Genomic DNA, 24,666 nt, shown 5'->3' with positions numbered 1-24,666 from the left:
ACACAGAAAGTTACACCGAAGACATTTTGGCCGTGTCATATGGAGTACACACCTCAGATGGGCATGTATGAATTCAGCTGCTTCTGTCCATTGCAAGCACCTATTGGGCCCAATTAGGCAAACTTCAAGAGCTCAATTCACCATAGATAAAATAATCAATTTTTGTATTTCTAAGAATGAAAATTCTGTCTCTCTCTCTTTTTTTTTCTTCAGACATTTGGTCACTCATCCTTGTTAGAAATGAATTCTGGGTAAAAAAGTGGGTGGGTGCTAAATGTTGGCTCCAGGTAAAAATGGCTGAGACTGTCTTATTCCTCTCTCTGTTCACTTGGGCTTCCCAGGTGGTTCAGTGGTGAAGACTCCACCTGCAATGCAGAAGACATGGATGTGTTCAATGTCTGGGTCGAGAATACCCCTTGGAGGAGGGCATGGCAACCCACTCCAGTATTCTTCCTTGGAGAATCCCATGGACAGAGGAGTCTGGAAGGCTATATTTCATAGGGTCGCAAAGAGTGGACATGACTGAAGTGACTACACACACACTATTCTCTTTTACCAGGATTTCCCCTGCCCTGAACTTAACATGTCATGCCTTACAATATGACCAACATTGTCACAAAGTGGTGAGTGAGCTCAGTTAGAAACAGGATAACCCTTGAATCATGTTTCCAATAGTCTTCTCCAGCTGATTGCTAATACCCCTATTATCTTGTATGAGTGCCCATGTAAATATCCTCATTTCAGCTCTTACATACTAATACACTTGTCCCCCAGTATCCACAGGGGACTTCAGATACCAAAATTTACAGATGTTCAAGTCCCTCATATAAAAAGGTATATAACTTATGCACATCCTCCTGTATTCTTTAAAACATCTCTAGATTACTTCTAATACCTAATACAATGCAAATACCATGTAAATAGTTGCTATACTGTATTATTTAGATACTAATGACAAGGAAACATCTGTATACATTCAGCACAATCACAACCACCATAGGCCTAACTACATCGGCAACAACATAACATTTTTCTTTCTTTGAATACTTACAGATTGCTTTCATTTAATGACTTGAAAGAGAAATACATAGAATAAAACAGGATATTTAAAATACAAGTGCATATATAAAGTGTAATTATAAACAGAGAAAATATAAATTCACTTCTCTCTCAGCTACACACACCGTGTTGTTTTTCAGTCGCTAAGTTGTGTCTGGCCCTGTGAGACCAAATGAACCATAGCACCCCAGGCTTCCCTGTCTTTTACTATTTCCTGGAGTTTGTTCAAACTCATGTCCATTGTGTCAATGATGCCATCCAACCATCTCATTTTCTATTGCTCCCTTCTCCTGCCCTCAGTCTTTTCCACATCAGGGTCTTTTAACCCTCACCAAAACCTTGATTCTTCTCTCTTGATAACCCTCATAAGATGATGATGATGGTAATGATGACGACAATGGTGATTGTTTTAAGATGTTACAGTGCTCATGGGGTGATAGGATTAGACGTCTAACATTGTGGTAGTAGGTGGTGAGGTATCAGGCTAACTTGAATCTTTCGGCAGAACATTAGAAGGGTCAACTGGGTTTCCCTTACAGCTGTTGAGACTTTGGAGGAGGCTCAATGATGCTAATGTCAGAGTCTATGGAAGCTGCAGGCTGGGGCTCTTCAAGCTTGTAAGTCAGGGCTTCACAATAGCAGGTCAGGTGCTTTAGTTGGAAACATTGTTATAGAAAGCTGTTTCTTCTTTTCATCATCAAATAGATCTTTCAGGGGTTCTAGGTGTGTTGTTATCTGTCAGGTGACACAGAGGCTTCATTCCATCAAAGGATCATATTGAAGTTCATATCCTTTAACACATGAAACTATTAAAAAATTGCTGCAGATTTTTCAAGTGTCCAAACTGATGGTTCTAAGTCTAAAACTGCTCTAAGTCCTCTGCATCACTATCATGGTCGTCTGTAGAGGATTTCAGTAGACCTTCAAGTTCTCTGTTGGTAAGGGTTTCTCTGATCATTGTCCTTGATCATGTTTGAGAAGCTTTCTCCGCCAAATTCTGTGGAACATTCCTGACTCTTGCATCAGTAGTGGGGATGCCCTTGAAATTATAGACAGCCTCATTCCATCATGGCTTCCAACACGCACTCCTGTCTTGGGCTTTGGGGGAATCTATGGTCTCTGTAATTGTGAAGCTCTTCCATAAATCCACAAGTCCTCCAGAATGCGAGGCGAGTGTAAGTCGCTTTAGTTTTCTTGATGCCTTGATCTGATGGCTGCAGCACTGACATAGTATTAAGGGGACAGGGCATTATGTCTGCATGATTGTCTGCGAAGCAGAAAGATAGGGGATGGCTGGGGACATCGCCAGTGATGAGGAGGCCCTTGAATGACAGCCTTGTCTTTTCTAGAATTTTTTTCACTCGGGAATGAAGCTCTGGTGGGACTATTCCAAGAACAAGAAGACCATCACCCAAGCCTCCTTGTTGTATTGCTAGAACACAGGCAGACGATTTTTGATTTTCATCACATCTCATCACAAATGAAGCCTTGCTCTGGAAGATGGTCTTTCTCTTGCACGAGTTTCTCGAGCTCTTCTGGGAACACTAATGCTGCCTTGGCATCAGCCAATGCTAATTCTCCTGTGATCTTTATGTAGCTCACCAGTCATCGCTTACCAGCCTTCCACTCCTTCCTCTCGCACTCCTCAGCTCCCTCACAGTGATCCCTCACAGAACACAGCAGTGCTCCTACAAATGAGTTGCTTTTCACACAAAAGTTTGCCATCAGCCAGGATATGCTCCTGTGACATCTCCTTTAGCCCCACACTTAATGCTTTCTCAGTCTTGGCGAGAGTTTAACACCAACTGGAGACACTGGTGTTGCCACTGTAGGAACAGCACTAACACTTCCAGAAACTGTAGCTTCTTTCTGCTTCATTGTGCAAATGCTTGATTCCTTCTTGCCTACCTTTCCACCCACTTTGGCAAGCAGCATGCCACTTTTTCAAAAGATCTCAGACTTTCATTTTCTCTTCTAAAGAGAGCACTTTATGCGCTCTCTTAACCTTTGAGGGATGCTGTGACCACTTAATTGCTTCTTAAGAGCCGTTTTCTTCACAGAAACAAAGAGTGTATACAGCGCAAGCAGCCATGTGCAAGATGCGAGGTGAGCAATGTTCGTACAACTAGGCACTGAACAGAGGCTGAGCATCTGTGGGATGGCAGGAGGCTATAGTAGCCTTCATATCACACCGTGCAGTGGATTTAGCATAGTGCTCAATGCAGGGCAAATTCCAGTTTTGCCTTCTGGAGCTTTCTGGAATTTTTCCCCCCAAATATTTTCAATCTGTGGTTGCTTGAATTCATGGATGCAAAACTCAGGGACGCAGAGAATTGACTGTATTAATTTTGCATTTCAGTTGGTCTGCTTTTTCTGTGTCCTATTGATGCATATGGAAATGGGTTGGTATGGAAAATATCAGTAGCTTGAGCTTTCATGTTTTGTGGTTTCTATATTCCCCTTCAAACCTACCACACACATGTGGCACTATTTCCTTACCTGTTTAAAGCTTAAAGCATAAGTCCAGTTAGCTTAATCACAATGTTAGGGTTATGATACTAGGTAGATAGCTTTAACTCATTTGAAGACCAGTTAATTTTGTTTTATTCTATGGCCTTAAGTGGCACTCTACTAAAAAGTCATACTCGATGAGATAGTATGGCTAGAAGGGCAAAACCTGTTTTGACTATAGCAAAAGACCACACAGGTGCTCCTGAGTGCATGTTCTACTTTAGGGGCAGAGTGGTAGTATTTCTATGTGAACATCTGCACTTTGAAAGTCTAAACTGAAAGAAGAGTAAATATTTATATTGATGTTAGCTATTCATCGCCTTCACTTCCACAGATATGTCAACTTGAAGCATATTCAATGTGTAGAAACCCAAATTGATAACAAAATAAATAAGGGAATGTATTTTTCAGCCCAGAAGTTTCTTTATAGTTCAGAGGAGTTTCTTTAAATGGTATGATTCCATATTGTATGGTAGAATACACACGCATACACACATATGTGTATTACATATGTGCTATGTATTTTATGTATACACTGTGTATATTCATTTACATACAATTCTAGACAGTGAAGTATAATTGCAATTCTGTTCACCACCTGAAGATGCAGTGTTTTATGTTTTGAAATGCCTGAATTAATAAACATTGGTAGAAATTAACTCATTATGATTACACTGTATTTCTTAGAGTTTTCACAGTTAATTAAGGACATTTGTTTTTTTCAGAATCAAAACAGTCAGTTACAAAACTATTTCAGCTTTTTCAATTACAGAAGTTAGTCATAATACACATTTAATTGATTTTACATAATCAAGGCTGATTTACTATTAAGAACAGTTGTCACTATTTGCTTATTAAAAGTCTTCTAGTTGTAGTGAGTGACAGCCGGACAACTTTTAAATATAACCAAGAAAATGTTTATCAGTAACAACAGTTTAATTGTTTAAAGTTCACGCTTTTGTTGTTTCATAAGTACTTTCAGAATACATTTACTTGTGTAAGAAATTGTTAGTCATAAATATGAAACATAAACTTCTTGTTCCTGCTGCTACCTTCTTGGATCATTTGAACTCTGACTGAAATCTCCGGGGGTCTCTCAGTTCAGCTCAGTCATGTCCAACTTTGCAACCCCATGGACTGCAGCAAACCAGGCTTCCCTGTCTATCACCAACTCCCGGAGATTGCTCTAACTCATGTCCATCGAGTCAGTGATGCCATCCAGCCATCTCATCCTCTGTCATCCCCTTTTCCTGTCTTCAGTCTTTCCCAGCATCAGGGTCTTTTCCAATGAGTCAGTTATTCTCATCAGGTGGCCAAAGTATTGGAGTTTCAGCTGTAGCATCAGTGCTTCCAATGAATAATCAGGACAGATTTCCTTTAGGATTGACTGGTTGGATCTCCTCACAGTCCAAGGGACTCTCAAGAGTCTTCTCCAACACCACAGTTCAAAAGCATCAACTGTTTGGTGCTCAGCTTTCTTTATGGTCCAACTCTCACATCCATACATGACCACTGGAAAAACCATAGTTTTGACTAGATGGACCTTTGTCAGCATGGTAATGTCTCTGTTTTTTATTATGCTGTCTAGGTTGGTCATAGCTTGTCTTCCAAGGAGCAAGTGTCTTTTGATTTCACCGCTGCAGTCACCATCTGCAGTGATTTTGGAGCCCAAGAGAATAAAGTTTGTCACTGTCCATTGTTTCCCCATTTATTTGCCATGAAGTGATGGGACTGGAGGCCATGATCTTAGTATTTTGAATGTTGAGTTTTAAGCCAGGGTTTTCACTCTTCTCTTTCACTTTCATCAAAGGGCTCTTCAGTTCCTCTTTGCTTTCTTCCATAAGGATGGTGTCATCTGCATATCTGAAGTTATTAATATTTCTCCCTGCAGTCTTGATTCCAGTTTGTGCTTCATCCAGCCCAGCATTTTGCATGATGTACTTGCATATAAGTTAAGTAATCAGGGTTATGATATACAGCCTAGATGTACTCCTTTCCCAGTTTGAAACCAGTTCATTGTTCCATGTTTGGTTCTAACTGTTACTTCTTGACCTGCACACAGATTTTCTCAGGAGTCTCTGAAGGAGTCTATTCCTAATGCTCAGGAGCCTGTTTTGGTGGGTTTTTCTTGGAGAGAATAAGCCATTCTTTCCATCCCCACCCAGGAAACAAGCTGCCCAGGAGCACTGGCCTTAGTGCTCTGAAATTCTACTCACTTCTCAACAGGTTTTTCTATATATAGAACAATCCTCTGTGCTTTCCTGATGATCCTTTCCCAGGTTTTCCATTTTCCTTAAGACTTATTTCCTATGCAAGACCATATGGTATTATAGAAGACAAATTTGAAGCAATAACCTGGGTTCTTGCCACCTCATCTGTACTTCACTTTTCTAATAATGAGGCCCTTGGATTGGAGCATTTTAAGAAGTATCTGGACAAGAGCAATTATTAGGGATTGCATTTATACACACAAACACACACATACATACACACTTTGTGAAACTGTCTCTGAAGTCATAGGCTTCACACTTGTGAAGATTTCAAGAATAAACCCAAAGAGCAATAAAAAGATCTTGATAGTTTATTTTGTTTAAATTTTAAAGACTTACATAATACAAAGAGAAGTCTGCAAGTGACAAAAATGTAGCTGAAATGCTGACCTAAGTAAAAACTTTTAGAGTACTAATTAATAAAATTGCATTGAATTTAGAGAATGAACCATTATAAAAGGGGCTGAATGCACGAAGTTCACGCTACTACTGATAGTGAAGCAAGCATACAGAATCCAACATGGAAATTATTCATTTTTATCAGATAATACTCATTTAATTTAAAACTGACCTGTGACCTTCCAATATGAATACAATTATATTTAGTTTCGTGTTTCTTTAGTTAACTGTGTAATAAAATGTGACCAAACCTTTAAAATGCCTTTCTTGCCCTCTAATGCAACTGACTGAAATCAGTGGAGCGTTTCTGAAATAAATAAATAAATCTGTGTAACTCTTTAAAAAAGAGATTCCTAATGATTTTCTTGTGCTCAGATAACTGACCTCCTTTAGGAATTTATTTTAGAAAGAGATGACACTAAGATTTACTGAGGACCTAATTCCTGTTAGGGCTTCCCTCGTGGCTCAGATGGTAAAGCATCTGCCTGCAATGTGGGAGACACGGGATCAATCCCTGGGTTGGGAAGATCCCCTGGAGAAGGAAATGGCAACCCATTCTGCCACTCTAGTACTCTTACCTGGAAGATTCCACGGACTGAGGAGCCTGGTAGGCTACAGTCCATGGGGTCGCAAAGAGTCACACATGACTAAGTGACTTTACTTTCTTTCTTTTCATTTTAATTCATGTTAGACTCTCTGATGGAGCTTTCATAGATGTTTTCTCAGTTGTGATATGATGATAGAGGTAGAAGAAATTGTCAGGATTTCTAGAGGTTCCCAAACTCACATGTCCTCAGACCCTTAAACCCACATGAAACAAACTGTTGGCACTGTGGCAAATCCTCAAGATCTCCTTCTCAGATCCAGTGGACTCTCTTTCATGCCAGAATGCAGGTTTTAGGGTGCTAGATCTTTGTATTTGTCTAAGAGGAACAAGAAACGTGAGATCTCTTGTTTGCTTGGCCAGCTCCAGATTTAAAAGTACAGAAATAAATAATGTATGGACCAAACAAAAGATTTCTACAAGCTAGGTTTGATTGTCTGGCTTCTGGTTTGATCTGGCCTTATCTCCTTGAATATGAGACCCACATTGGTTGTGGAGCTTGCCTACAGTCAGCTGCCCTCTGTACCAGAGGTAGACTATGACCATGATCATGGACTCCATTTCTACTGCCCGCCAGTCCACGCTTTTGTATGACACAAAAGCAGAAGTTCTTAGGCCACGGAGAATGAGTGAGACTGCATATTGCCAGGAAAAGACTAGGTACATTCATAGGCCTTTCCTACCTGTAACCTATGAAAATCATGTCAAACTCAGGCAACATTTTCCAAAATGACAAAAAGAAAAGGCGTTATCATTTGCTGCTGCTGCTGCTAAGTCGCTTCAGTCATGTCCAACTCTGTGTGACCCCACAGACGGCAGCCTACCAGGCTCCCCCGTCCCTGGGATTCTCCAGGCAAGGACACTGGAGCGGGTTGCCATTTCCTTCTCCATATCATTTGCTAAGATTTTTAAAATGTAACTTTTTACTGTTGTGTGGACTTTTAATTCTCATTTTAATGATTAAAACAGCAATACTTTTTATCATTATGATGATGTAAAGTTAGATAATTTAATGCATGGCCATCTGGAGAAGGAAATGGCAACCCACACTGGTATTCTTGCCTGGGAAATCCCATAGACAGAGAAGCCTGGTAGGCTACAGTCTATGGGGTCACAAAGAGTTAAGACATGACTTAGCAGTGAAACAATAACACATTCTTTTAGACAGTTAAAAAAAAAAAAGCCTGTGAAATATAAGCCATCCCCAGGATATTAGTTTTTAGTTTTACCTCATTAATGAAGAGTTAAAATTCAGATCTTTCTGTGGCATATGCCATGGTAACTTCTAATCCTGAAGTTAATTCTAAAATAATCTGGGGCAATCTTGATACTTTTAAATATGAAAATCTACACAACCCACACAGCAAGGTATAAGAATTTGACTATAAATGGGAGAAGGGTGAGCATGCTTAGAGATATGGCATCAGGATGACCCTGGGTTTGGGAATAGAGAGGGTAGGTGCACTTGCTAAGCTCCCCATTCTAAAGAACACATGGGGGCTCTCCTGAGTATTCCAGAGTACCTTCCCAGCATTCCAAAAGGGATTCAAATTACAACCTTTTGGATCCATGAAAAACATGAAATCAGCTACAGAGAGTCTAAGACCAAAGACATGGCTCTGTTGGCTTGTCACAGGTGAAAGCGACAACACTTCAGACAGGAAATGAAGTTCAAGAAGGTTAAGTGTCACAGCAGTCTTACTGTGACTATGCTAACCCTTTACCTTTTCTTACAACCATTCTCATTAGAGATAAATTCTGCCACATCAAACTGATCTACTGAGACCTACATGGTAGAGAGACCATTCTAGGCATCTTGTCCAAACCTCGGAGAAACTTGCCTAAAATCTTCAGCATAGAACAGAATGCTTAAAATCCAGGCTCCAGAAACAAATACTATAAAACTGTGTTTATTATGAAAATGTTAAATTTCAAATTTAAATGCAAATTGTATTGGTCAGTGTACACCGTGCCCCTAAAGTAAGGCGTAAGCTTTCACTTGTCATCCTTCACACTTTTAAAAGACAGGAAGTTGGCCAAGAAAACGCAGACAAAGGGAAGTTTAGGGACTATCAATGTAAATCTGTAATAACTCTCATAACATGTCTACTTATATCCCTGTAATGCATTCAGCAGCCTAATGATTAAAATATAGATATTGAGCAGTAATGGGATTAATTTTCATAATATGATCAGACACATGAGATTAATATTACATTAAAATTTATAGATATGTTTGAAGTGGTAATTTATAAAATTTTAAATATATAGGTAGCTTACTTTGTATATTCTGTTTTGCCTCATGATTTTAATATATAGATTATTTTAAGTATAAAATACTTTTCACATATCTCAGAAACTTAAAAGTTTGTCAGCATAAATAGTGTTTTATGCTGTTAAAGGTTGCTTTTCCTATTATTTCATTAATATTAACATTGCATCAATATTAGAAGGGGGGACTTGATAATTAGTTCAGTTCTCACCCCTGTCTTAGAGCATTTCTTCTCAGGTAGTGTCACGTGGTACAAATATTTGTCCTCTTCTAATGGATTTTCCAGTACTCTGAACCAAAAATCTGGACACATGTTTTATCACACAGAGAACTATGCTTGCCACTTTGGTTTTATATCCTTCCTAACTTTTCCCAGTACAGTTGCATGCACATTTTCTTTTTTATAATTACTGATGCAAAGTCATGGTTCAGTTCAGTTCAGTTCAGTCCCTCAGTTGTATCCGACTCTTTGCAACCTCATGAATCGCAGCACGCCAGGCCTCCCTGTCCATCACCGTCTCCCAGAGTTCACTCAAACTCATGTCCATTGAGTCGGTGATGCCATCCAGCCATCTCATCCTCTGTCATCCCCTTCTCCTCCTGCCCCCAATCCCTCCCAGCATCAGAGTCTTTTCCAATGAGTCAACTCTTCACCGGAGGTGGCCAAAGTACTGGTGAGGCCTTACAGACATTGTACTGTCTGGGGAGGCCTTACAAATAGCTGTGAAAAGAAGAGAAGTGAAAAGCAAAGGAGAAAAAGAAAGATATAAGCATCTGAATGCAGAGTTCCAAAGAATTGCAAGAAGAGATAAGAAAGCCTTCTTCAGTGATCAGTGCAAAGAAATAGAGGAAAACAACAGAATGGGAAAGACTAGAGATCTCTTCAAGAAAATTAGAGATACCAAGGGAATATTCCATGCAAAGATGGGCTCAATAAAGGACAGAAATGGTATGGACCTAACAGAAGCAGAAGATAGTAAGAAGAGGTGGCAAGAATACACAGAAGAACTATACAAAAAAGATCTTCATGACCAAGATAACCATGATGGTATGATCACTCACCTAGAGCCAGACATCCTGGCATGTGAAGTCAAGTGGGCCTTAGAAATCATCACTACAAACAAAGCTAGTGGAGGTGATGGAATTCCAGTTGAGCTCCTGTACAATGGCTCCTGTACAATGTCACGAACCTCCGTCCATAGTTCATCAGGCACTCTATCAGATCTAGTCACACATACATTCTTCTAACTTGCATGTTTAATCTATATATTCTGTTGATATTGCCGCATCATTAAAAATTCTTTTGTAATATTTTGTAACATTCTTTTGTAACATTAATGTTTGAATGATATTTTATTATATGATGAACTTTAATTTATTTAACAATCTTGTTGATTTTTTCCTCTTTAAAAATAGAATCCATGTAGCTAAAATTTTGTATATATATACAATCATTTCATAAGAATAAATTTCTAAAAGTGTGATATGTTAAAGAGAGTATAAAATCTTGACATGTTTACAGAAAGGTATGTTACATGATTATCTATTTTAGGACATGTACCCGTGTCCCTAAACACTCCCGTGTCCCTCAACACTCAATAACAAATTGTATTAATGGTATTATTACTGTTCCTTTTTCGATATAACAGGAAAACAGTGTCCTGTTGTTTTAATGTACAATTCTTAGGCGATCACTGAGACTGAAAATTTTTTATACATTTCTTGTTATCTAAACCGAGAGACATGGATGGAGGCAAACTTTCCTAAATATCAATATCATATTTCCTTGCACAGAAAATATGAAATCCATCATCTTAAATGGGCCAGATTCCCCACTCTAGCTGTACATGAATGACATTAAGTTTGTAGATTTACTCCCTTTCATGAAGGGGACAGATCACTCAAAAACTCTGATCAAATTCCTGTTTTAAAATAAAGAATGTTAATAATCAATCTAGTGAAAAGTTGTGTCAGTAAGTATGACATCTAAGCCACAAATTATTTAGATGATTTTCTTTTCTCTGCAATATACTGTGTGAAATAGACACCTTATTAAAACCTGCATGTTTCCCTTAATGAGGTATTAAATTCTGAATGTATTTAATCTTTTTAATATTTTTCCATTTAGCTTCCTTTTTAAAGGTAACTCAATTCAAAATGTGACTTGAATTGGAATTATGTTTTTATCTATCACTGATTTTCAAATCCATATTAAATGATCATTTATGTGATGTGTGATATGTTTTTTGAAACAGACCTTTTAAGATCAAAAGATTTAAAATGTTACTGCCAGGAAATTGGACATCTTAAGATTGTGATAACCATTGCTATGTAACAAAGTGCTCCAACCTCCCACAGCTGAAAACAACCAACACTCATTATCTCATACATTTTCTAGGAATCAGGAAGCCAGAAGCATCTTCAGAGGGTGGTGTGGCTCAGGGTCTCTCACGAAGGTGCAGTGAAGCTGTTGGTTACTGCTGTACTTTCTGAAGACTTGACTGAGGCTGAAGGATCTACTTAAAAAAAAATGAAATGTATTTGATATACAATATTGTGTTCGTTGCTGAAGTACTGCATAGTGATTCAACATTTACATATGTTGGGAAATGATCACAATAAGTCTAGTAACCATCTGTCCCCATACAAAGTATGATAATATTATTGACCGTATTCCTTGTGCTATGTATTAGATCCTGGTGGTTTATTTATTTTGATACTGGCAGTCTGTATCCCTATGTCTCTTTCATCTATTTCACCCAATCTGTCGCCACTCCTCTCTCTCCCTGCAACTACTCTTTTATTCTCTGTATCTATGAGTCTGTTGAAGGATCTACTTCTAAGCTCACTCACAGCAAGGTTGCTGAGGACAGACATGGCTTCTCCCAGAGTGAGGGATCCCAGAGACAAAGTGAGCAGGGAGGAGGAAAGAGAAGGGGAGGGGAGTATTTATTAGAGTAAATAGTATCACCTTGTAACATTTACCATAGCTATTAATCATAGGTTAAAATAAATGATGTCCACATTAAGCATATCAGAATGTATCAGTTACCTTCAGTTCAGTTCAGTCACTCATTCGTGTCCGACTCTTTGCGACCCTATGAATCGCAGCATGCCAGGCATCCCTGTCCATCACCAACTCCCAGAGTTCACTCAGACTCACGTCCATCGAGTCGGTGATGCCATCCAGCCATCTCATCCTCTGTCATCCCCTTCTCTTCCTGCCCCCAATCCCTCCCAGCATCAGAGTCTTTTCCAATGAGTCAACTCTTCGCATGAGGTGGCCAAAGTATTGGAGTTTCAGCTTTAGCATCATTCCTTCCAAAGAAATCCCAGGGCTGATCTCTGTATTACATAATCTTTACATGGCTAAACCTAAGTGTAATTTCAAAGAATTTCCTCCTCTTGTGCCTTAGCATTCCTAGAACTCAGACCCCGGATTCTCCTTCCATCTGCCTCTCCCTCTAGGAGTGTCTGATATTATATCAAAAAGATGGTAGGGTCTTGGAGGAAGGAAAACCCAGAGCTTACAGGAACCTCGAACACTGTCTCCTCTGCACTTTGATAGAATAATGCTAGTATCAATGACAACATTCCAGCAAGGCTGGGCTCTGCCCCTCCGCAACTGCTCCTTTAGCACAAGAGACAGAGCAGCTTTAACTGAGAAATGTGGTAAGGAACCAAGGGGTTAAGAATAGCCCCAACCTTCAAGCCCTTGTGGAAGTGATATCCTCTCTCCTGGGTGGGCTTGGTCCAAGTGCTTTGTTAGAAATAAACCAACATGGAAAAAAACAACAAAGACTCCAAATTCTTTGTTTTTTAAAAATAATGCAGCTTCAGTGTTTTCTTTTTAAAATCAAACTTCTTTCCTTATTTTAAATAAAATGTAACAAGTATGTTATCATTTTAAAGAAATGCCTCATTATTTTCTTATGTAATTAGTTAGTTGCTTTATATACATTGCCTCATTTAATTTAATATTAGTATCTTAATTTGTAATTCTCACAAGATGCTCTTTTCACATCCCTGTCCATTTTAAAGATAAGAAAATCCACATCTGAAGAAGAAAATTAGCCTGTCAAAATTAAAACTTCAAAAAGGGACTCAAAGCTGAAGCTTAAGTTTATGACTCAGGTTTATTTTTTAGGGTAGAATATATTAGTGTTAGAAGTATTTTAAAAGTTAAGATGATGTTTACGTAAATAGAATATTAGATCATCCTTAAGACTAAGGTCTGTCTAGTCAAGGCTATGGTTTTTCCTGTGGTCATGTATGGATGCGAGAGTTGGACTGTGAAGGAGGCTGAGCGCCGAAGAATTGATGCTTTTGTTTTTTTTTTTTTGTTTGTTTGTTTTTTTAAATTTTATTTATTTTTTTATTTTTTAAATTTTAAAATCTTTAATTCTTACATGCATTCCCAAACATGAACCCCCCTCCCACCTCCCTCCCCATAACATTTCTCTGGGTCATCCCCATGCACCAGCTCCAAGCATGCTGTATCCTGCATCAGACATAGACTGGCGATTCAATTCTTACATGATAGTATACATGTTAGAATGTCATCCTCCCAAATCATCCCACCCTCTCCCTCCCTCTGAGTCCAAAAGTCCATTATACACATCTGTGTCTCTTTCCCTGTCTTGCATACAGGGTCGTCATTGCCATCTTCCTAAATTCCATATATATGTGTTAGTATACTGTATTGGTGTTTTTCTTTCTGGCTTACTTCACTCTGTATAATCGGCTCCAGTTTCATCCATCTCATCAGAACTGATTCAAATGAATTCTTTTTTACGGCTGAGTAATACTCCATTGTGTATATGTACCACAGCTTTCTTATCCATTCATCTGCTGATGGACATCTAGGTTGTTTCCATGTCCTAGCTATTATAAACAGTGCTGCGATGAACATTGGGGTACATGTGTCTCTTTCAATTCTGGTTTCCTCGGTGTGTATGCCCAGCAGTGGGATTGCTGGGTCATAAGGTAGTTCTATTTGCAATTTTTTCAGGAATCTCCACACTGTTCTCCATAGTGGCTGTACTAGTTTGCATTCCCACCAACAGTGTAGGAGGGTTCCCTTTTCTCCACACCCTCTCCAGCATTTATTGCTTGCAGATTTTTGGATCGCAGCCATTCTGACTGGTGTGAAGTGGTACCTCATTGTGGTTTTGATTTGCATTTCTCTAATAATGAGTGATGTCGAGCATCTTTTCATGTGTTTGTTAGCCATCCGTATGTCTTCTTTGGAGAAATGTCTATTTAGTTCTTTGGCCCATTTTTTGATTGGGTTGTTTATTTTTCTGGAATTGAGCTGCAGAAGTTGTTTGTATATTTTTGAGATTAGTTGTTTGTCAGTTGCTTCATTTGCTATTATTTTCTCCCATTCAGAAGGCTATCTTTTCACCTTGCTTATATTTTCCTTTGTTGTGCAGAAGCTTTTAATTTTAATTAGATCCCATTTGTTCATTTTTGCTTTTATTTCCAGAATTCTGGGAGGTGGATCATAGAGGATCCTGCTGTGATTTATGTCTGAGAGTGTTTTGCCTATGTTCTCCTCTAGGAGTTTTATAGTTTCTGACCTTACATTTAGATCTTTAATCCATTTTGAGTTTATTTTTGTGTGCGGTGTTAGAAAGTGATCTAGTTTCATTCTTTTACAAGTGGTTGACCAGTTTTCCCAGCACCACTTGTTAAAGAGATTGTCTTTACTCCATTGTATATTCTTGCCTCCTTTGTCAAAGATAAGGTGTCCATATGTGTGTGGATTTATCTCTGGGCTTTCTATTTTGTTCCATTGATCTATATGTCTGTCTTTGTGCCAGTACCATACTGTCTTGATGACTGTGGCTTTGTAGTAGAGCCTGAAATCAGGCAAGTTGATTCCTCCAGTTCCATTCTTCTTTCTCAAGATTGCTTTGGCTATTCAAGGTTTTTTGTATTTCCATACAAATCTTGAAATTATTTGTTCTAGTTCTGTGAAAAATGTTGCTGGGAGCTTGATAGGGATTGCATTGAATTTGTAAATTGCTTTGGGTAGTATACTCATTTTCACTATATTGATTCTTCCGATCCATGAACATGGTATATTTCTCCATCTATTAGTGTCCTCTTTGATTTCTTTCATTAGTGTTTTATAGTTTTCTATATATAGGTCTTTAGTTTCTTTAGGTAGATATATTCCTAAGTATTTTATTCTTTTCGTTGCAATGGTGAATGGAATTGTTTCCTTAATTTCTTTTTCTACTTTCTCATTATTCATGTATAGGAATGCAAGGGATTTCTGTGTGTTGATTTTATATCCTGCAACTTTACTATATTCATTGATTAGGTCTAGTAATTTTCTGGTGGAGTCTTTAGGGTTTTCCATGTAGAGGATCATGTCATCTGCAAACAGTGAGAGTTTTACTTCTTCTTTTCCAATCTGGATTCCTTTTATTTCTTTTTCTGCTCTAATTGCTGTGGCCAAAACTTCCAGAACTATGTTGAATAGTAGCGGTGAAAGTGGACACCCTTGTCTTGTTCCTGACTTTAGCGGAAATGCTTTCAATTTTTCACCATTGAGGATAATGTTTGCTGTGGGTTTGTCATATATAGCTTTTATTATGTTGAGGTATGTTCCTTCTATTCCTGCTTTCTGGAGAGTTTTTATCATAAATGGATGTTGAATTTTGTCAAAGGCCTTCTCTGCATCTATTGAGATAATCATATGGTTTTTATTTTTCAATTTGTTAATGTGGTGAATTACATTGATTGATTTGCGGATATTGAAGAATCCTTGCATCCCTGGGATAAAGCCCACTTGGTCATGGTGTATGATCTTTTTAATGTGGTGTTGGGTTCTGATTGCTAGAATTTTGTTGAGGATTTTTGCATCTATGTTCATCAGTGATATTGGCCTGTAGTTTTCTTTTTTTGTGACATCTTTGTCAGGTTTTGGTATTAGGGTGATGGTGGCCTCATAGAATGAGTTTGGAAGTTTACCTTCCTCTGCAATTTTCTGGAAGAGTTTGAGTAGGATAGGTGTTAGCTCTTCTCGAAATTTTTGGTAGAATTCAGCTGTGAAGCCGTCTGGACCTGGGCTTTTGTTTGCTGGAAGATTTCTGATTACAGTTTCAATTTCCATGCTTGTGATGGGTCTGTTAAGATTTTCTATTTCTTCCTGGTTCAGTTTTGGAAAATTGTACTTTTCTAAGAATTTGTCCATTTCTTCCACGTTGTCCATTTTATTGGCATACAACTGCTGATAGTAGTCTCTTATGATCCTTTGTATTTCTGTGTTGTCTGTTGTGATCTCTCCATTTTCATTTCTAATTTTATTGATTTGATTTTTCTCTCTTTGCTTCTTGATGAGTCTGGCTAATGGTTTGTCAATTTTATTTATCCTTTCAAAGAACCAGCTTTTGGCTTTGTTGATTTTTGCTATGGTCTCTTTTGTTTCTTTTGCATTTATTTCTGCCCTAATTTTTAAGATTTCTTTCCTTCTACTAACTCTGGGGTTCTCCAACTCTTCCTTTTCTAGTTGCTTTAGTTGTAGAGTTAGGTTATTTATTTGACTTTTTTCTTGTTTCTTGAGGTATGCCTGTATTGCTATGAACTTTCCTCTTAGCACTGCTTTTATAGTGTCCCACAGGTTTTGGGTTGTTGTATTTTCATTTTCATTAGTTTCTATGCATATTTTGATTTCTTTTTTGATTTCTTCTGTGATTTGTTGGTTATTCAGAAGTCTGTTGTTCAACCTCCATATGTTGGAATTTTTAATAGTTTTTCTCCTGTAATTGAGATCTAATCTTAATGCATTATGGTCAGAAAAGATGCTTGGAATGATTTCGATTTTTTTGAATTTATCAAGTTTAGATTTATGGCCCAGGATGTGATCTATCCTGGAGAAGGTTCCATGAGCACTTGAAAAAAAGGTGAAATTCATTGTTTTGGGGTGAAATGTCCTATAGATATCAATTAGGTCTAACTGATCTAATGTATCATTTAAAGTTTGTGTTTCTTTGTTAATTTTCTGTTTAGTTGATCTGTCCATAGGTGTGAGTGGGGTATTAAAGACTCCCACTATTATTGTGTTATTGTTGATTTCCCCTTTCATACTTGTTAGCATTTCTCTTACATATTGCGGGGCTCCTATATTGGGGGCATATATATTTATAATTGTTATATCTTCTTCTTGGATTGTTCCTTTGATCATTATGTAGTGACCTTCTTTGTCTCTTTTCACAGCCTTTGTTTTAAAGTCTATTTTATCGGATATGAGTATTGCCACTCCTGCTATCTTTTGGTCTCTGTTTGCGTGGTATATCTTTTTCCAGCCCTTCACTTTCAGTCTGTATGTGTCCCTTGTTTTGAGGTGGGTCTCTTGTAAGCAGCATATAGAGGGGTCTCGGTTTTGTATCCATTCGGCCAGTCTTTGTCTTTTGGTTGGGGAGTTCAACCCATTTACGTTTAAGGTGATTATTGATAAGTATGATCCCATTACCATTTACTTTATTGTTTTGGGTTCGGGTTTACACACCCTTTTCGTGTTTCCTGTCTAGAGGATATCCTTTAGAATTTGTTGGAGAGCTGGTTTGGTGGTGCTGAATTCTCTCAGCTTTTGCTTGTCTGTAAAGCTTTTGATTTCTCCTTCATATTTGAATGAGATCCTTGCTGGATACAGTAATCTGGGCTGTAGGTTATTGTCTTTCTTCACTTTAAGTGTGTCTTGCCATTCCCTCCTGGCCTGAAGAGTTTCTATTGAAAGATCAGCTGTTATCCTAATGGGAATCCCCTTGTGTGTTATTTGTTGTTTTTCCCTTGCTGCTTTTAATATTTGTTCTTTGTGTTTGATCTTTGTTAATTTGATTAATATGTGTCTTGGGGTGTTTCGCCTTGGGTTTATCCTATTTGGAACTCTCTGTGTTTCTTGGACTTGGGTGATTATTTCCTTCCCCATTTTAGGGAAGTTTTCAACTATTATCTCCTTAAGGATTTTCTCATGATCTTTCTTTCTGTCTTCTTCTCCTATAATTCGAATGTTGGAGCGTTTCATATTGTCCTGGAGGTCTCTGGGATTGTCCTCGTTTCTTTTAATTCGTTTTTCTTGTTTCCTCTCTGATTCATTTATTTCTACCATTCTATCTTCTATTTCACTAATCCTATCTTCTGCCTCCGTTATTCTACTATTTGTTGCCTCCAGAGTGTTTCTGATCTCATTTATTGCGTTATTCATTATATTTTGACTCTTTTTTATTTCTTCTAGGTCCTTGTTAAACCTTTCTTGCATCTTCTCAATCCTTGTCTCTAGGCTATTTATCTGTGTTTCCATTTTGATTTCAAGATTTTGGATCATTTTCACTATCAATATTCGGAATTCCTTCTCCGGTAGATTCCCTACTTCTTCCTCTTTTGTTTGGTTTGGTGGGCAACTCTCCTGTTCCTTTACCTGCTGAGTATTCCTCTGTCTCTTCATCTTGGTTATATTGCTGCGTTTGGGGTGGCCTTTTTATATTCTGGTAATTTGTGGAGTTCTCTTTATTATGGAGCTTCCTCACTTTGGGTGGGGTTCTATCAGTGGCTTGTCAAGGTTTCCTGGTTAGGGAGGCTTGTGTTGGAGTTTTGGTGGGTGGAGCTGGGTTTCTTCTCTCTGGAGTGCAGTGGAGTGACACGTAATGGGTTATGAGACATCAAAGGTTTTGGGATAATTTTGAGCTGCCTGTATATTGAAGCTCAGGGGAGTGTTCCTGTGTTGCTGGAGAATTTGCGTGGTATGTCTTGTTTTGGAACTTGTTGGCCCTTGGGTGGAGCTTGGTTTCGGTGTAGGTATGAAGGCATTTGATGAGCTCCTATTGCTTAATGTTCCCTGAATTCAAGAGTTCTCTAATGTTTTCAGGCTTTGGATTTAAGCTTCCTGCTTCTGGTTTTCAGTTTTATTTTTACAGTAGCCTCTAGACTTCTCCATCTATACAGCACCGATGATAAAACATCTAGATTAAAGATGAAAAGTTTCTCCATATTGAGGGACACTCAGAGAGGTTCACTGAGTTACAAGGAGAAGAGAAGATGGAGGGGATAGTTAGAGGTAACTGGAATGAGATGCGGTGAGATCAAGAGAGGAGAGAGCAAGCTAGTCAGTAGTCACTTCCTTATGTGCGCTCTATAGTCTGGACCACTCAGAGGTATTTACAGAGTTATACGGGGAAGAGGAGAGGGAGGAAGTAGACAGAGGTGACCAGGAGGATAAGAGAGAGGAATGAGTAGGAGAGAGACAAATCCTGCCAGTAACCAGTTCCTTAGGTGTTCTCTACCGTCTGGAACACACAGAGATTCACAGAGTTGGATAGAGAAGAGATGGGGGAGAAAAGAGACAGAGGCCACTTGGTGGGGAAAAAGGAGAGTCCAGAGGAGGAGAGAGTGGTCAAGCCAGTAATCTCGCTCTCAGGTAAACTTGGGTAGTGAAGTTTGGGTTTTTAAATGTACAAAATTGACAAGAAAAACCTAAGAGCAAAGATTAAAAATCTAGAGTAGAGGTTGGATTTTCAAAGATACAGTATTAAAGTAAAGCAGAAGGAAAAAGGAAGAAAGAAAAAAAAATTATTAAAAAACAAACAAACAAAAGAAAAAAAAAACACACCAACAACCATCCAAAGAGTATATATGGTGTTTGCCTTAAAAAAAAAAAAAATAATAGTAATAATAGGTTATAGAAATAAAAATTAGAGGAGAAATAGAAGACTTAACAATTAAAAAAAAGCTAGAAAAAAAAAGAAAAAAAAACAAAAAGGCAAAAAGCAAAAAAAAAAAAAAGGAATGATTTTAAAAATTATATCTGGCCCTTCTCTGATGTTATGGGCCATGTGGGCTCACTTCCAAGGTGGGTCCCTCTGTTTAACTTCTTCTGTTTGCTGGTTTTTTAGGCTCACTAGTTCAGTCACGCTGTGGGGAGCGGGGATGCTGCAAACAAACAGCACTGTCGTGTGCACACTGCATCTCAGCCCCACTTGACCTGTCCTTTCTCGCGGCGCACAAACCGCTCCAGCTCTACGATGCTCAGCCGGGAACCGTCTGGGGCCGGCCCTAGGCTGCGTGCACTTCCCCGGTCCAAGCCGCTCAGGTTCGGCGCTCAGGCAGCACTCAGAGGCACAGATTCGGCTGGGACTGCGCTTTGTGCCCTTCCCAGGTCCGAGTAGCTCAGGAGTTTGGCGAGCACGGTCGCCGCGGCTTGTCACCTTTTCCGCCGCTGCCGCTCAGCTCTCTGGGTGGACCGCTGGCGCACCCCGTGAGGCAGACGGTGACTGTCCAGCACCCCCAGAAGTCTTAGCAAAGGAGCCTGCTTGCAGTTAGGTATGTAAAGTCTCTCCGGGTCTGCAATTGCCCCTTTCCAGTCCTTACAGCTCTGGCTGCCTGTCCCCGGCGGGGAATGGTCTGCAGCCGGCTTTTTCCGTTCCGTCCTATGTTCTGTGCTCGGTCCTGGCGGTGTCTTATGTTCGAGCTTTTCGCGTGGTAGCTATCCCACAGTCTGGTTTGCTAGCCCACGTTAGATCGTTCTGGCTGCGCGTGGGGCGTTCCTGCCCGATTCTTACAAAGCTCTGCAGCCCGCGCCTCCCGCGCATCCCTGCCCTGCCCCCGCTTCCCAATGGCGGATGCAGGCGTCTGTGCTGCTTTTCCGCTGGGGGAGTTACTGTTGGGCTTGTAATCTGTTGGTTTTAATTATTTATCTATTTTTCCTTCCTGTTTTGTTGCCCTCTGTTTCCAAGGCTCGCCACAGACTCAGCAGGGAGAGTGTTTCCTGGTGTCTGGAAACCTCTCTTCTTAACATTCCCTTCCCGGAACGGGCTTCCCTTCCCGGGACGGAGCTCCCTCCCCACCTCCTTTGTCTCCTTTTTCGTCTTTTATATTTTTCCCTACCTGTTTTTGAAGACAATGGTCTGCTTTTCTGGTTGCCTGATGTCCTCTGCCAGCCTACAGAAGTTGTTTTGTGGAGTTTGCTCGGCGTTGAAATGTTCTTTTGAGGAATTTGTGAGGGAGAAAGTGATCTTCCCATCCTATTCCTCCGCCATCTTTCCCTCTCTCCCTCGAATTGATGCTTTTGAACTGTGGTGTTGGAGAAGACTCTTGAGGGTCCCTTGGACTGCAAGGAGATCCAACCAGTCCATTCTGAAGGAGATCAGCCCTGGGATTTCTTTGGAAGGAATGTTGCTAAAGCTGCAACTCCAGTACTTTGGCCACCTCATGCAAAGAGTTGACTCATTAGAAAAGACTCTGATGCTGGGAGGGATTGGGGGCTGGAGGAGAAGGGGATGACAGAGGATGAGATGGCTGGATGGTATCACCGACTCGATGGACGTGAGTCTGAGTGAACTCCGGGAGTTGGTGATGGACAGGGAGGCCTGGTGTGCTGCGATTCATGGGGTTGTAAAGAGTCGGACACAACTGAGCGACTGAACTGAACTGAACTGAACTGAAGACAGACTAAAATTAAAGGTATAAATACTACCATTTGGAGGTCATATCTGAAATGATTTGTTTCATGAATCCTCTTTCCTACAGGTGCTTTGATAATTCCTTCTCACTTAAGACTTAAGTAGGACTGATGTCATGTCATGGTTGCAAAGGGTCCTGTGATGACTTTAATATAGCTTATTTTCTTGTAATATTTATTTCCATTTTCTTAAAACAACAGACATAACTGATTATATAACTTTATTTTTCTAGGTCCCCTAAAAACCCAGAACAGAAGATCATTAAGAGAGTGATTGCTCTTGAAGGAGATATTGTAAAGTAAGTACTTAAGCTATGGTTTTTGAGCTCAGCTTATAAATGTCTAGATTTTTGTTGAGTTTTAAATCACACTACTTGGAAGGTATATCTCAGTCTTGAAAGGTGTATTTGATGGCTTCAAAGCTTTGGAGACTTTCTAAATGAACTACCACATCTTTAGTGAGTATCATCAATCATTTGATAGGATATGACATGTCCATAAGCTGACTGATGGTACTCTTATCCTTTACTGGGAGACACATTTGAAATAGATATTAATTAAGGTGAAATTAACTGCATTTTGTCAAATGACCACTAAATAACCGTATTTCATATATTTAAATTAGCATCATTTTTCAGATTATGATGTCAAGTTTCATTTTATAAAAATTCAATAATACTTTATTATTTTAGAAGCAAATACAGAAACAAAAGGGGAGATTTTATTATAATAAGGATGGGGAAAGATGTAAATGAATGTGAAACGGAAACTTCTGAATCAGTGACAAAAACAGTAGCTTTAGAAAATAACATTGGGACTTCACTGGCAATCCAAAGGTTAAGAGTCCATGCTTCTATACAGGGGGCACAGGTTTGACCCTGGTCAGGGAACTAAGATCCCATAGAACACTTGGCCAAAATAAAAGAGAATAACATTGTAACAATCAGCTGTTTTAACAATATGTAATAATGTTTTATTTATTCTGCTTGCTGATAAATCTAGAATCATGTTTTAGATTCAACAAGTAAATACTGATGTAGTGTGCAATGTCTCATATTGATTGCTTACTTTATTCTATGTTACAGCCAAGTCTATACAATGTGGGATTCACTATGCTTTGAAACTATATTTAGAAAGTTTTTTGATCCTGTTTTCCCAAAAAGCTTGATCCTAGACTATTTGATTACTGACAGTACAGTTTAAGCAATCTCATTAAAATGATCTAGAGTAAAATCTCGACCAGCAGTTCTCAAAGGATTGCCCAGAGGGCACTGGGAGTTTCCAAGACCCTTTGTGAGGGTCTCTGATCAAAACTGCCTTCCCTTTAATACTAAGAGGTTACTTGCTTTTTCACTGTCATTTCTCTTGAGTGTACAGTGGAGTTTTCCAGAGGTTACATAATGTATGATATCACAGCAGACTGAAGGCAGAAGTAGATACAGAAAGGGCTGTCTTCTATTAAGCCAGATACTAAACAGATTGGCAAACATGTTTGAAAAAAAAAAGCCTCCCTTCTCACTATTTTTTCTCTTGTTTTGAAAAACAATTGTGCTTTTCATTCAACTTGTTCTTTTTGTTAACATATAGGCTTATTATTGTTATTTTATATTGAATAACTAAGATATCTAAAAATTCTCCACTGTAATTTCTAATATGATAAATATTGACAGCTAGTATCCCCATAAACAAAGGTTGTTCAAGACCTCAGTTATCAGGAGAGCTATTGGGGTATGATGTGCTTGGTCTGTATTCATGAGTATTTCTTTGGTCTTTTTCCTTCCAAAATCCTTGTTGCTCAGTCAGCCAGTCATATCCTTATTGAAGTATAATTTATATGCTGTGCAATTCACCCACTTTATAATATATTGTGCAGTGATTTTTAATATAAATCTATATATTGTGCAACCCTCACCACAATCTAGATTTGAAACTTCCTATTACGTTCAAACATTCCCTTCCCAGATTTGTCCTAAACTCTGGTTCCCACAAATCCCCACTGCTAATGCCACACAACCATGGATCTGCTTTCTATAGGTTGGCCTTTTCTAGAAATTTTACTTACATTTTAATATATGTCGTCCTTTGTATCTGGTTACTTTCACTTAGCATAGCATGTTTTTTTGGCGGGGGCGGGAGGGGGGGTTTCTCCATGTTGTGCATCTGTAGTTTATTCCCTCACATTATCGATTACGTTTGATTACATGAACATACAACTCTATGAGTATATTCAAATCAGTGAGTTCCACTTTTTAAATGGGTAAATTATATGAGTTACGTCTCAATAAAGCTATTTTAAAAACAAAACAAAATAATTGATCAGCAAAGCAGGGAAACTTTCATCTATGTAAAGTAACAGAATTAGGAATGGCAAGGGGCTCATTTTATAGTATAATTCAAGGAGAACACAACTTTAATTCAGATGTAATATTATTGGTCACTAGATAACTAGTACACAATGTGAGACTGCAAAGCTTGGTTGGACATCAAAAAACAAACAAACGGGCAAAAAAAAAAAAACAAAAAACCAACCCTGTGCAATCAAAAGCCCTACAACAGACCTTTCTGAAAAAGAGGCAGGATTGTTACTTTCCTCAGTAAATATAAATATTCTGTTCACAGAGGAGAGGCTGAGCGAGAAAAAGGGCTAATAGTACAGGATTGAAGGATGAGAAAAGGGTTTATGGGAATGTAGTAGGTTTACACCTTCTTTCCCCATGGCTGCAACCCACATGTTGAACCTCTTGCTTGTTCCATTCTGCAAACTGACACTTGAGACATACATCCCTTTCTACCCTCTTTGCTATTCTATCATGTAGCAATGAATGATATAAAGCATGAAAGTAACAAGGCTCAAGACTTTTCTACTCTGTAACCTCTAAAAACTGATTAATACTTGATTAAAAGAGAACTGCTTTTGTATTTGGTGTTTTAAAAGAAAAATTTAACTTTTATTCATCTGATACTTCCATATCCTTGATATCCTAGCCTTCTTGCACTTTTAATTAGTAATTGAATATATTCCTATAATGATTTTCTAACAATGTTGAAAAACATTAAGGGATAGTTAGGGAATAAAATACTGTTT

General features: G+C 38.8%; 1 protein-coding gene across 1 annotated transcript in view; it reads left to right on the top strand.

Moving 5' to 3' along the window:
• IMMP2L (inner mitochondrial membrane peptidase subunit 2) overlaps window positions 1-24,666 on the top strand; it is a 972,863-nt gene that overhangs the window by 630,860 nt on the left and 317,337 nt on the right. Inside the window, exon 5 of the mRNA XM_018047172.1 lies at window positions 21,815-21,880. Coding sequence (XP_017902661.1) covers window positions 21,815-21,880 — 66 coding nt within the window. The remainder of the gene's footprint in view (window positions 1-21,814; window positions 21,881-24,666) is intronic.

The sequence above is a fragment of the Capra hircus genome, chromosome 4, assembly GCF_001704415.2.
Source record: "Capra hircus breed San Clemente chromosome 4, ASM170441v1, whole genome shotgun sequence".
Classification (NCBI taxonomy): domain Eukaryota; kingdom Metazoa; phylum Chordata; class Mammalia; order Artiodactyla; family Bovidae; genus Capra; species Capra hircus.
The sequence above is the reverse complement of the archived record's forward strand: the minus strand, read 5'-3'. Positions and strand labels throughout refer to the sequence as shown.